The following is a 15,207-nucleotide window of genomic DNA, read 5'->3' on the forward strand; positions in this document are numbered from 1 at the left end:
ATACATGGGAGCTATGTGATCTTCCAAAAGGGCAGAAGACAATTGGTGTAAAGTGGGTTTACAAGACAAAACTGAAGGAGAATGGTGAGGTTGACAAGCACAAGGCACGTTTGGTAGCTAAGGGCTACAAGCAGGAGTTTGGTGTTGATTATAAAGAAGTTTTTGCTCCGGTTGCAAGGCATGATACAATCAGATTGGTGATTGCTATGGCAGCTCAGAACTCATGGCCTATCTTCCAGTTGGACGTGAAATCAGCATTCCTCCATGGAGATTTGAAAGAAGAGGTATTTATTGATCAACCTCCTGGTTATGTAAAACTTGACAATGAGCATAAAGTGTATAAGTTAAAGAAAGCTCTATATGGATTAAAACAAGCTCCACGGGCTTGGTATAATCGTATAGAAACTTATTTTTTGAAGGAAGGTTTTCAAAAATGTCCTTACGAATGTACACTTTTTATAAAAATTGAAGATGGAGGAAAGATGCTCATTGTTTGCTTATATGTAGATGATCTAATCTATACTGGAAATAATACAACCATGTTTGAAAGCTTTAAGAAATCTATGATGGTTGAATTTGAAATGTCTGATCTTGGTATGTTGCATTACTTCCTTGGCATAGAAGTAGTGCAATCAATTAATGGGATCTTTATTTCTCAAAAGAAGTATGTGCAAGATGTTTTGGACAGGTTTCAGATGAAGGATTGCAATCCTGTAAGCACTCCAACTGAGTTTGGCTTGAAGCTAAACAAAGATCATGAAGGAAAGAAGGTGGACAGTACACTTTACAAGCAAATTGTTGGCAGTTTAATGTATTTAACTGCAACAAGGCCAGACATAATGTATTCTGTGAGTTTAATAAGTAGATATATGGAGAATCCAACAGAAATACACTTGTTAGCTGCCAAGAGAATCCTTCGTTACTTGCAAGGAACTAGAGATTTTGGGTTGTTCTACAAGAAGGGTGAAAAGTTAGAATTGTTTGGGTTTACTGACAGCGATTATGCAGGAGATCAAGATGATAGAAGGAGCACTTCGGGCTATGTTTTTATGTTGGGCACAGGGGCTGTATCGTGGTCTTCTAAAAAGCAACAAATTGTCTCCTTGTCAACTACAGAAGCTGAATTTATTGCTGCAACAGCTTGTGCTTGTCAAGCTATCTGGTTGAGAAGAATTCTTGAAGAGCTACAATTCAAGCAAGTTGAATCTACTACAGTTTTTTGTGACAACAACTCAGCAATCAAACTCTCTAAGAATCCTGTCCTACACGGAAGAAGCAAACACATTGATGTGAAATATTATTTTTTAAGAGACCTCAGCAATGATGGAACAATCAAATTGGTTTATTGTCGAAGTGAAGACCAGGTTGCAGATATACAGACCAAGCCTCTCAAGTTGGCTACATTTGTGAAGTTGCGTGGTCTACTTGGAGTGTGTTCACATGCAGCAGCAAAAGAAGACTTTGTAGAGGGTTGATATTTTTTAACTGATATATGCAGATTTCAGTTTAAGGGAGGGTGTTAAGATTTAAATGTTTTATTTTATAATATTTATTAGAAGTATCTTTAGATATTTGGTAGTTTGACTAAGTCTTTAGATATTTGTTATTTGATCTCAGCCAGATTTCATGCTGAGAAAGTGTCTCACGTTGCTGTCCTAGTCTTTAGGAATTCAATAGTTTGTTTTATTTGTTTCCTACTTAATAGGAGTTGGTTTATAATGCCTATTTTCATGTGTTTTCAGTTCTATTGTAAAGCCTATTTATAGGCTCTTTCTTTATCAATAAAAATGTGAGAGTTTTACCATTCATATACGTCTCTTTTATTCTGTATCATGGATTGGTCTAGATCTTGAGCCAGAATTCAAAACTGAGCCACTCTTTTACCATCTGAAGGAGACAACCTACCGTATCATGCGGCAGACTAAGACCCCACAGCACGCTATTTTATTCTATTTTATTTTTGTGAGTAAATTATGTGATTGAGCTACAGGGTTTTTGCATAAACTAGTCGAATCTCGATGGTTAAATGTTAATGAATCCATGAAAGTGACATTATGCATATATACTACAATATAGTTTGATTTTCATTTTTCTAAAAAAAAAAAAAAACAAAACCAAACAAAATTCAAGAATTCCCCCCTCCCCCCAAACTTTAAGTCCAACTTGAAATTATAAAACCTTAAACTTTGAGGAATGCCCACGTTAATCTTTCTTTTATCATTCCGTTTATGTAATAGACTGTTAAATAAATAAATAATTTAATTAAAAGTTAATGAAAAATTTCTCTTAATTTATTTAATTTATTCCTTTTTGTCTTGTCTCATCATAGCCCACCAATTAAATACCACCTTTCAATCATTCCTTTGGAATTTTCTCGTACGTTGACACTGACATTGTGGAATAAGCGGCAGACAAAAAAAAAAAGAGTAGAAGTGCAATGGAAAGACTATCAACACGATTTTTTGTGCAATAAATTTTGTCACCACTCTAATAATATAATTGAGCATAAGTGATAAATCTATATAAAAATAATAGTTTATTGCTCAGAATTAATTATATTAAAATTGTGGGAAAAAATGAATATTTGCTACTAATTTATAAAATATATAATAAAATGTTCATATTTTGAAACTATTTAGCAAAATGCTTCTACTTTTTAAGTTCAATTTTAATAAAATTAAGTTACGGATGAAACTCGATATCAATAATATCAAGTTCTATGCATATTTTGTCACTTACATTTTTTAAAAAATCTTTTGAAAATCTAAATAAAACTCGACATTGCTAATGTTGAGTTTCACTTAAAAATATACACAGAACTCAATTTTAAGGATATTAAATTTTACATAAAACTCGATTTTGTTAAAATCAAATTTTAAAAATAAGGACATTTTGCTAAATAGTTTTAAAATAGAAACATTTTGTTGCATAGTTTGTAAATTATGGGCAAATGCCCATTTTTTCCAAAAATTGTGGCATAAAGTTGTTGGGCTTGAAGAACTGTAGCAAAAAAAAAAAAAAAAAAGGAAATTTAAAACAAAATAGTTATACCAATGTTGGACTTTGATAAAAGTTGTAGAGTGGGTCTAAGTGCTCTTCCATCTCATCGAAATTAAGCTAGGTTCCATTCCATGTATCAAAATTCCAATGAGGTAAGGGAAATGAAGAAAATGGGCAATGTTGAGGTATTTTGTGATATCATTAAATCCTAAGTTCAAACTTTATTTGTCAACAAATGGAACTCCAGTCTCCGCAACCCAAATTTTCTCCAGAAACTAAGAGAGCCCAGCACAGCAATAATAATAAAAAATGAAGGGGTCTTGACTTTGGAAGATAAGGAGGGTTGGAAGACAGGGCAAGAAGAAGATAATAAACAAAAGCAATTTTTTTAATTAATTTTTTTTTTAAGAATCAAACAAAAACAAAAATTAAAAGTATAATGGAATGATAATTGTTAATGCAGGGTAGTAGACTAGACTATCCTACTTTTTTTTTTATGAGACATCTTGAAGCACTGTAACATGGTAGATAGAAGTTGACACTTCCAGAGTTGCTTCACATTCCAAACCATTGAATTCATAGTCTGCGTGCCTTAGTAGGGACATTTTCCTTGTGTTTTTGAAATTTATTAAAAAATGTATTCTGATTAATATAAATAAAAATATATACTAATTTTCTTCAATAATAAGGGAATAATGCATTTCGCGTAGCATGCCACACCCTCCTTAACTCCACTCCATTTTACCTCACCTTTCCCTCGTTCAACAGACAACATGAGCTATAAATGGCTATTAAAAAAAATAAAAAAGGAAAAGTAAATGATAATCTCTAGTGTTGTATGACCAAAAACATTTTATTTTGTCGGTTATCAAAACCAAAATGATTGGAAATCTGAACCTTTTTTTTTTTTTTTTTTCCTTTTTTGACATTTTGTAGAAATTGTGAATGAAAATGACTTCAGAGTTCAGACCCGACCAAAATGAAATTACAATCTAAGTAAATCAAAGATACAAAAGGATTTTGTTGACTTCATGTAAACTCAAAAAGACTCGGCCAAAATCTTTGGCCTAAATGCCGCTTTCCTTATCCCTATCTTGCACCTTCTTATAAGATGTGTCATAATGATAACTAGCTCACATATTCTAATAATATTATGACCATTGCGTTATTTAAATGACCTCGATTCAACAAAGGCCAAAGACTTGGTGCCAGTTTTGTGCTTTCTCAACTTGTAAGTGCTTGATAGTGAACAATGAACACTAATCCATATCACTGCCATTATGAACTTTGCATTATTCAAGAACACCTAGACCATGACGGTCAAAACTTCACATCCATGTGTCTTTCCACTCATCACCATCAAAAATTTTTTAATACTAATATTTTTTTTAAAAAAAGTTTGAAGAAGATAATTCCTTTTGTTTCAATCAATAAAGAATTTCATTAAGGAATGAAAAAAAAAAAAAATCAAAGGCCTAGCCTATATGCTTTCACCAAAGTGATAAAAGTGCTATGAATATATGAGATAGGGACAGACCTCTGAGATGAAATCATATTGGCCTGACAGCCGACAGGATCATAAGGAAATTTCAGGTCTCTTTCTGAAGTGGATTGTGTAAAAATGATGTGGGATCCATATATTTTAAAATCATTGGCCCACAATATATCCCTCATACTCAAAAAATGCATCAAACAATATATATATATAAAAGGTTAGAACAAAATCCAACAATATAAAGACTAATAAATTGCAATATATTGTTATATTGACCAATAAACATAAATTTCAAAATAATTAATTTCAGTCTAATTATATGTTTGAATCTGATTGAAAATTTTAATATATCACACTTGTAAAACTGTAACTAAATTTTACTAAATCTATTGGCAACCATGGGAGTCCACAACAATTTAACCAAGACCATGCAAAAGTCTAGTGCATTAAAAACTATAATAAAAATGACAAAATTAAAAACGATAATAAAAATGAAAAAACTATCACTGCTATTTGGAGAACATGTCCCTAAATTTGAACATGGCGTTAATTTAATTTAATCTAATTTTTCCTACCTTGATTATATTGAAGACATCATTGCCGAAGGGTCAACTGGAGCTTATTGAATTGCCAAAACTAGTAATAAAGACATCAAACTCGTGGTGGCTTCCCTGCATGCTAGTTTTAATCTTTAGGTTGTTTGATTTGTAGAATATTCTCTGCTCCTCAGAGTCTAAACACTCAAAATAATAGTGAAAAAAAAAAAAAAAAAAAAACTCAGAAACATGTATTTCAACTTTCAAGTTCATGCTTTGTCGGTAAGATTTAGAAGTTGCCTCTTGTGTGGGATTCTGTTGTCATTCAAAGTTAGTAGGAACCTTCGGGGAAAAAACATATGATTATTTAATTCATGAACTATGGGTTCGACTGAGTTAGCATTAGAATTCTCCCTCTAGTCCATTTAGTGTTTTTTTTTTTTTTTTTTTTTCATAATCTGTGAGACGTTTCACCTTTTAGAAAGTTTTTTGTGCATTATTGTAAATAAATTATAAATACAATGAACATATGGATAAATATTTATGATGTGGTCTCCACATTTGACACCAATATATATGTATATATATGTGTGTGTGTGTGTGTGTGTGTGTGTGAAGCTAAGAAAAAATCCAATTAGGTTCTAAATTGGATTCCAATTGTTGTCTAATTTTGCGCCACATATTTTATTTAAGTTTTTTAAAAAAAAAATTATTCTAGGTGAGTTAATAAAGTACAAAAGACGAAGAGTCTAATATAAATAAATCATTAAAAACTCGATAGATAAAAAAAGAAAAAAGAAAGAAAGAATAAACTCATGTGTATATCCAAAAGAAATTAAAATAAATAAATAATAAAAGAGAGAGAATAATTTGAATCCATATATGTGTGTAATTGTAATTTTTGGCATAAATGGTGTTTTTGTGGGCTCCCTATCTTGCACCTTCTTAGAAGATGTTTCATAATGATGACTAGTGTAATTGTAATTTTTGGCGTAAATGGCGTTTTTGTAGGCTCCCTATCTTGCACCTTCTTATAAGATGTTTTATAATGATTACAAGCTCACATATTCTAATAATATTATGAGCTTTGCATTATTTAAATGACCTTGATTCAACATAAAGGCCAAAGACTTGGTGCCATTTTGTGCTTTCTCAACTTGTAAGTGCTTCATAGTGAACAATAAACACCAATCCATATCACTGTCATTATGAGCTTTGCATTATTTAAGAACACCTGGACCATGACGGTCAAAACTTCACATCCATGTGTCTTTCCACTCACCACTCTCAGAACTTTTTTAATACTTATATTTTTTTTATAAAAAAATGTTTGAAGAAGATAATTCATTTTGTTTCAATCAATAAAGAATTTCATTAAGCAATGAAAAAAGATTCAAAGGCCTCGCCTATATGCTTTCACCAAAGTGATAAAAGTGCTTTGAATATATGAGATAGGGACAGGCCTCCGAGATGAAACCATATTGGCCCAACAGGATCATGAGAAAATTTCAGGTCTCTTTCTGAAGTGGATTGTGTAAAAATGATGTGGGATCCGTATATTTTAAAACCATTGGCCCATAATTTATCCCTCAAACTCAAAATGCATCAAACAATATATATAAAAGGTTTGAACAAAATCCAACAATATAAAAACTAATAAATTGCAATATATTGTCATATTGACAAATAAATATAAATTTCAAAATAATTAATTTCAGTCTAATTATATGTTTGAATCTAATTGAAAATTTTAATATATTAGCCTTGTAAAACTGTAACTAAAATTTACCAAATCTAATAAAGAAATCAATTGCCAACCACGGGAGCCCACAACAACTTAACCAAGGCCATATGGAAGTCTAGTGCATTCAAAACTTTAATAAAATGACAAAATTTGGTTACAAACTTGGTTCTAATTATCCCCCCCCCCCCCCCCCCCCCCCTTCCCCTTAAAAAAAACTAGGTTACAATTAATGGCTAAAACTCTCACTATAAAAATTAATGACTATAATTTTGAAAATCTGACCTTAAAATTGCATATTCTATTTTTAACATGCATATCAATTTTTGTGCTAATTATATATTATTTAATATTTGATCCATAAAATTATTTTTTATGCGTAATTTTACACTACAAAAATTTAAAATTTAAACATTTAACTGATAACACAACTATTAATCTTTAATCTTTTGAAATTTTGCAAAAATGAAGAGTGTAAGGAAAAATATATAATCCAATGGTGAATTTCTCAAAATTCACACCTAATAAAAAATATATTAATTGAAATTGTAGTTTCACAAAAAGATATAATTTTTTTTTTTTATGTAATTTACAAATCATATAAGATGGAAATTTTAAGGTGGTGAGGACGTGTAGGCTGCGAAGAGTACTTTTCCCTTTGACATCTTGTTGTTGACTTGAGACAAAATTAAAACTAAGAATACTAGTGTCACAAACTATACGTTAGAAATAAAGTCTAATGTTTATTACTTTGATTCTTTCACTATTGTAAGAAAGAAGCATATCGGTTTAGCAGCTTAGTAACAAAGGTAAACATAAAAGAAAGAAAAAAGATTTCTATTAAATCACTTCAATTAATCCATATTTAATAAAAATATTGTAATCTTTATAAAAATATTCCAACATATATAAATACCCATGTCCTAGGTAGAGGCAAATTAATACACACTGAATATAGAGATTTTCATGTTTAAGAACTTTTATTATTCCATCTCTATTTCCAAGTTAGAAAACTACTTCCATAGCTCACAATAGTACAGTTTTAGAGACACGACATGCTAGCTCAATATAACAGGAAAGAATGTACCCGGCTGCCAGCCTGCCACCATTTTGGTCACAGCCAATCTCTGCCTTCAATGTCACAAATCCAACCCATTGAAGTCTACCACGTGAAAAATGAAGTGCTTAGCAATTACACATTAGAGGTAGAGATAATGCAACAAAACAAACGCAAGTTAAAGCCACACAAACTGGAACCATTACCATTAAAATTAAGCCTCTGGCGTTATTCAAACAAAATGGATGGTGAACTACAACATACTACTTAAAAAATCCAATAGTGCAAGATGAAATTTTACCACAGATACTGTTCATTTTGCTACTTCATTGGACAGAAAACAAAAAATCCAGTAAACTAAACTAAGCAAGATGGAAAGTCCTATTCCACCAATAATATTAGAGATTTTCTCCATTGTTCCAATGCTTACAATGCTCGTAGTAGTCACCAAAAAGAGTAATTATGGGATAATCATCAGGTGGAATGTTGTAAGAGCCTCAATTTTGTGAGAACTAGAAGCCTGCATGGTCCACAACAAGAACGAAGAAATCATCAGTAAGTTTGTGGAATATGCTCAGTCAAGTATACCAAACAATAAGCAATGAGAACATACTTGCAGAATTGCATGAAACACTGCTTTAAGAAATTTGATATCTTTAGCGGACCTAACAAAGCTCTATGCTGATCTTGGTACTTCAAAAGAACATCTGAGTGAAGCTCTTGTAGACAAGGGAAAGCAATAAATTCATCTTTAACTCTGATGGAGCACTATTCCTCCCATGCAGACATCCAGCTACACTTTAATATTTCAAGAGATAGAAACCGCTGAGCCACAAGAGAATTGTTCCCATAAAACTCAGGACCAACAGCCACTAGTTCATCAAAACCTTCAATGGAAGGTGTTTTCAGGGAAGGTAATTTCCCAAGGGGTAGCAAGATACAGAAATTTTCACAATTTTGAAAGCTTACAGATACAATATTGCAGAATGAATCATCTCCTAACCAACCTTGAAATCTTTTACCACCATAATTATGGATCTGTAGCTTATTCAAGTTTGTATGAAGCACAAGCTTCTCAAGTACATCCTTTGTGCAGTCTGAGGGCCACCCGTTCAACAGTGCTTTCCACAATATTCCAACTGCACCTTCACATAACCAGATCCTGTCTGATGTTAAGTCAAAAGCTGCAGACATTCAATAAACACAATTATTGCTAATTGGTTTTATCCTAAAAAGAAAAATAAATGAAGTTTGTTCATTAGGCCCTACATTAACCCGGGACTTTTTGTATACAGAGCTTTTAATATCACTGCAACAAGAATCATCATTGGGGCTTCAAACTTGTACAGAAGATATGAGTCAGTTTCCTGCGAAGGGTTGACAAGAAATGTAGGCATAAAATGAGACAGGGCAAAGCTCAAGCATTTCCAGAATACAATGATCACTCATTGACCTCTATGAACAGACAAAGCTCTAGCATTGCTGCTACCAGTTATGCAATGATCACTAAAAGACATAAGTTGAAGTTGATAATTTTGAAATTTCTTTTTACTAATTAGATGAGTAAGGTCAAGAAGAAGAATTCACCAATCCATCTACCTTGACAGCAAGTATGATATGATCAGTAATATGAGTATCTGAGCAGAACTTCAATTAGATGAAGTGATGAGGCTCCTGTGGACTATAACCTTATGAGATCACCTCTTTGTCAATTTTTATGAGTGGTATATGCTCTATCTTGGGCCAATCTTCTCCTTTCTCCCTCAAACACTGCTCTTTCCGCATGGGACAGTTCTTCATTGTTAGAGAAGGGAGAGAAGTTGGCAGACCCTCTTCTGGCATGGGCTGGAGAGTTGGGCAGTAGCCAATAGTCAATTTTCTATGTGCAGTAAGATGTTGAAGCTCATTGCCATCAAGAGATTTCAAATGTTTCAGACCCCAAATTTCAAGGGATGTAAGAGAGGACTGAAGGAACCCTCTCTCTGGAAAGGCCTCCCAAGTTTCCTATTCATCACTGATATAGAAGCTCCTAAGAAAGCATAGTCCCTTCAAACCCCACCCTATGCTGCCAACAATGAGTTTGTCACAAGAACAGATATCAAGTGAGTTTAAACTGGATGGCAAACCTCCTGAACAGCGTGTGCATCTGGTCAGGCAGCACCTTCAAATAATTACAGTTATAAACACAGAACTGGGTCAGGTTGGGGGCATGCAGTTCCTCTTTGGACAAGGACACAAAATTGAAACATTTTGTGATTTTTAAGCTTCTGAGAGATAATAGATGCTGAAGTGGTCCTCAATTTGAAAATGAAAAGGAATGAAGATTTTGACATCTGTGGATATCAAGATGATTAAGCTTTGGAAATAATTCTAATGGAAAGGACACAAGAGAATTGAAACTACATCTTATGCAAAACCTCTCAAGGAATGCATAACATTGGTGCAACAGAAACAGTAATTTTCCACAGTTCTTGACACCAAGTGATTTTATTGCATCAGCTTTGCCAATACTAGGAAGCAACCTGAGAGATGGACAATCAGAGACATCTAACTCTTCAAGATAGTGGTTGTTACCCATAGGTAAGGACATCAAGGCATCATATCCACTAATTGTGAACTTTAGCACTTGAGGTGGTAATTCATTCAACAACATCTTATTGCAATACTGTAACTTCAATTCATTTATGGCTGGTAAATGTGGAAGTCAAGTGACAAGCAGCTGACACTTTTCAATCACAAGTGTCTTTAAAGAAAAAAGGTTGTCAGGAAGACCCTTGGTCAGGTTACAACAATTTTGTATAGAAAGTTGTTGGAGACGAGAGAAAGCTACTACACCTTCATCTTCATCTCTGAAAGGAAGCCATCCCTGCAATAGCAACATGCTCTTGAAGCGAAAATTTTGTAGCGATGCAAAAGGCTTGCTTTTAGAATGAACAGTCCCATAAAACTCTGTACCAATGTCATTACTCCATCTATCCGACAATAGAGAGGAACTTCAGAGAGGGAAGTTTACCAAATGGTGGCAAGGAGAGGCAATAATTACAATTACGAATTTGGACCAATGTGATATTGCATGAGGTTGCAATTGGTCTAGTACATCTCTATCTTTTTTGGAGTCATTTGTATCCCCACCCCACTTTAATACCAATTCATTAAGTTGCAGCTTATCCCTCAAATTGGCCTCTAAAGCATCTCTAGCATCAACTGCATTTTCCAACTTCAAAACAGAAAGGTTCCCCTTAAACTGCCGAAACTCCCTCAACTCTTTGATGTAAGAACCACCCTTTTTCCCAAAATAAAAGAAGTTAATGGTCGGAGACTTTTCAATCTACCCATTAGCAATGGCATTTCTATCAAGTTTGTTCTAATAATATCAAAATGACGCAAGTTAATTAGCCATCCCATGTTGGCAGGCAACTCAGTGAGAGAATGACAACTTGCCAACAGTAATGTTTGCAAATTGTATAAGTACACTGAATGAGGTAATACTTTGATTGTAGTATGAGAAATGTTCAAATATCTTAACTGTTTTAAATTGCCAACTGTTATTGGCAAAACTATCAATTCCAGTAGTGAGATAGAGATAGTACCCTTATTCTCAGTTCTGGTAATAAGTGGAGTACAACTTTAGTACTTAATCATCCAGACCACAATGACACATTTGATGGTAGAAAGCTTTGCAAACCCTTGGCTCCATGAAAGGCTTCAAAATTGTGAACGAATCAGACCCGACCAAAATGAAAGCACAATCTAAGTAAATCAAAGATATAAAAGGATTTTGTTGACTTTAATGTAATGTAATGGATCATTTGTTTCTGCAACAGGGAAGCTTCTAACAAGGGGACATAAAGACTAAACACACTTTTGGAACAGTGATTCAAAGGACTAAACAATAGGTATTTCATTCAAAATTGAATAGTTACCCATAAAGTATGTGAATTGTTTAATTTCCTGTCATAAGAAAATGAAATGGACCACTCCACCTATGCATATACAGCACCATGGAATGGAACCATCCCTCTCTTAATTTTGGCTGCCAAACAAGGGAGTAGTGGGTAAAATCTTGTCCTATAAAATTATTCATTACACCTGGTGTAAAAGTGGGATCCCACCTATAGATCCTATATATGAACCTACATTTATGCGAGAAAGATGCAGTACACCGAGTATACGAAATAACTTGTCACGCTCATTCCTTTCCTCTCTATACCAAATAATTTGTCGCGCTCATTCCTTAATTTCCTCTCTGCACAGTACTCACAAACAGGTTGTCCCTCTTGCCACACCTTCCACCTTTAGACAGGTTGTCACGATGATAAAATTTTATGGAAAGTGCTTGTTCCCCGCAAAAGAAAAGCTAAACATGTACTGTGATTTATTTTCAAGAAAATTTTGGAAGGGAATATATACATTTGATATGAAAACAACTGCAATTTTACAAGAATGAGGTTCTTCATTTTATTAGCTCATGGTTTTGAAGAAATAGTATAAGGTCTACATCATCTAATTGGAAATATAGATTTTACCTTACAGTCATATACTAGTCTAGATTGTAAAATTTCCACATCAACTTGCTTGTCAAAGCTTCCTGACAGAGTAATACAGATTCAGATAGCATCTCTCGAGCCATCTTCTGAGCAAGGGAGCTGCCTTCTGAGGATCTCGTTCTCCTTCCGTAGTTTCATAATCTTCAGTTTAAGTGTTTCAACAAGCCGACTTGAAACCGTATCTCTTTGCTGTTCAACCAACTTTGTTCTGCTAATCAGCACTGCATTGTTACCGAGATTATATGCATTAGTAGATAAAAGTGTTATTGTAGCATTATTTACTGCACTATGTGGTAGATCATATCTGTTTTGTGCATTTGCTTAGGACTCCTCAATCCTTAAATCAGATTTAAGCTTAGGCAAAACCTAACATGTAATAAGAAAATATAAAGCATTTAACCAGAGAGGACATGAGATTTCTAGAATAATATGGAACGAGCAGGTTAGGATTTCATGTATTAAGTACAATATCAGATGTAGTTTCTGGTCACATCCGGTCTTAGACTGTTTCAAAGGTTGGTATTCAGCATTTATTCACTAGAAAGTGTTTTTTGATCAAACAAATTTTTGGGGTGAGCATATTAATCAACTATTTAGCCAATCTAAAGCAAGAAAAAAAATTGGAATGCACAAACAAGCACCATTCAAAGACGGGCGAAACTATTTGAATGAAGAAAATGAAAGCAATCACACACTCACATTCCTTCTCCAGTTCTTGAATTTTCCTACTCAACTCATTTTTCTCTTCCTGTTCAATCATAAGACAGTCTTTCAGATCCTGAATCTCAAGATCATCTGTCAACAACAAAAATCAGTGACATTGTTCATAAATGCCTCATAATTCAACAAAATCAGGAAATGGAACTCCTAAAATTCACATAACCTCACATTTAGATTCCACATCGAAATGAACACGGTCCAACCTCTTTGCAAGAGTCTGAACTTGAGTTTTATGCGCTGTCAAATCCTGACGGAGGAGATTAATGGTTGCTTCATTTGTTGCCTTTTCAAGCAGAAGGCCCCTACTTGGCGTATGACAACATCATCAGTCAACTGAAGAAGAAACAAAACACATTTGAGCAAAAATATTCAACTCACTGGATTTGAGCCTCTAAGTCGCCAACCTTTGTCATGTAATCTCGCTTAAGCAAATCCATAGACTTCCTGTGTTCCTGCTCACACATATATATATTTACAAGGATGCAACTGTAATGACTGATTATCTAATCAGACAGATTTTTGAGTACACACCCGATACAAATTACAATCAGAGCTTACATATTCTTGATGGAGACGTTCATCACTCACTCTCTTAAGTTCTTCTTTCAAGCTCTGGCATTTTGTGCGCCGTTCAAGCTGTATTTTTCAAATAATAATTAGTTATGAATTAAGGGGTCCGTTTGGTTAGCCATTTGGGAGTTTAAAAAGAGCGTTTTAAAATTAAAAACCCCACAACTCTGTTTTGCAACCACAACTCCTTATAGCTTCTTTTTTTTACAAAAAGATGGGCCTGATCATAATAATTAATGTAGGCGAAAAAGGAAAAAGATATTTATTATGAATTAAGGGGTCCATTCAATTAGGTGTTTTCGGGAGTTTAAAAAGAGTGAATTTATAAAAAGAGAGATATTATGTCCAGTTAGTTGTTATTAATTCAAATTTGAACCTAACACTAAAATTACTTTTTCCCCCCAACAAATATAACCAGTGACAACTTGCAACTTAAGATTTATCGTGAAAATGTTGTAAACATATCATTTCACTTATAAAAACCCCAAAACTCTGTTTTGCAACCACAACTGCTCGTAGTTTTTTTTTTTTTTATAACAAAAAGACGGACCTGCTCAGCAAGATTACGGAGAGATTCTGATTGCAGTTTGGACAGCCGCTCATTCTCTGCAATTTATATATATATATATACAGCATAGTGCTCTCAAATTGACTTGAGAAGAGTTTTTTTTTATTTTAAATTGTTTGTTTATTGAGGCAATACAACAAACAGAAAGCAGTAAAAAGAATGGAAATCCTATATTATGTGACCTTGGCGGAGAGAATGAGTGGTGAATTCGAGGGCTTCTCGGATTTTGAGCTCGGCGTTACTGTTGGATCTGAGCAACTCTATCTCCGCAATCGCATTCTTGAAATCCTGAATTGAAGATTATTAACAAATTACTAACAAATTACCGATTCTCGGATTATATAATAGATTACACGATACGATACGGGTTACCTGGTAGATGAGATCGAAATTGGGGAGCAGCACCAACTCCATTTCTTCGTCACTGCTGCTTCCCGCCAGTTTTTTTTTTTTTCGTTTCTTTCTATTTTTCTGTTTCAGTTGTGAGTAAATAGAAGGAAAGAGAGATGGATGAGAGAATATATATCTGATGGATCGTGAGCAAATGAAAACAAGTGGTGTGGGTGAGTTAAAATAAAAAATAAAAAAAAAATAAAAGAAAATTTTAATTTTAGAAGCAAACACATTTACCACATTTTCATAATAAATTGGAAGTTACAAATTTTCCTAAGCTTTTAATTTAAATTTATAACTAAATTTGCTTGTTTGCTCATCAATAGGGATAAAGTTTAGTTACAAAATTAGAGTGTGTTTAGATGTCGCTTATTTTGCTGAAAACTTGAAACTGAAAAATTATTGCTAAAAATACTATAAATAATGGTAAAAGTTAATTGAAATAATACAATAGGCCCATGAATAATATCAAAAAGTGCAATGGGACCGATGAATAATAGGAAAAATAAGCTGAATAGTAAAATAATTTTAATTTTTAAGGTCCGTTTGGATAGAACTTATTGCTGAAAACTGAAAACAC

At 33.5% G+C, this 15,207-nt stretch overlaps 1 protein-coding gene across 14 annotated transcripts; it reads right to left on the reverse strand.

Moving 5' to 3' along the window:
* Window positions 1-7,695: 7,695 nt before the first annotated feature.
* LOC142614739 (protein At-4/1) lies at window positions 7,696-14,770 on the reverse strand. 14 transcript variants are annotated; one of them, XM_075787301.1, is made up of 12 exons: window positions 14,607-14,730; window positions 14,417-14,522; window positions 14,217-14,272; window positions 13,628-13,732; window positions 13,475-13,548; window positions 13,265-13,401; window positions 13,076-13,171; window positions 12,356-12,597; window positions 9,099-9,196; window positions 8,837-9,013; window positions 8,260-8,349; window positions 7,696-7,934 (listed from the first exon to the last, which is right to left on the reverse strand). In XM_075787301.1, exons 1-8 carry the CDS (start codon window positions 14,646-14,648, stop codon window positions 12,437-12,439), a joined length of 777 nt encoding a protein of 258 aa, XP_075643416.1. In that variant the 5' UTR covers window positions 14,649-14,730; the 3' UTR covers window positions 7,696-7,934; window positions 8,260-8,349; window positions 8,837-9,013; window positions 9,099-9,196; window positions 12,356-12,436. The 14 variants fall into 14 exon arrangements, with proteins under 14 accessions (XP_075643416.1, XP_075643414.1, XP_075643408.1 ...); XM_075787299.1 differs by having other exon boundaries at window positions 8,495-9,013; XM_075787293.1 differs by having other exon boundaries at window positions 8,443-9,013.
* Window positions 14,771-15,207: the final 437 nt, after the last annotated feature.

This window comes from Castanea sativa, chromosome 11 (assembly GCF_040712315.1).
Source record: "Castanea sativa cultivar Marrone di Chiusa Pesio chromosome 11, ASM4071231v1".
Taxonomy (NCBI): Eukaryota; Viridiplantae; Streptophyta; class Magnoliopsida; order Fagales; family Fagaceae; genus Castanea; species Castanea sativa.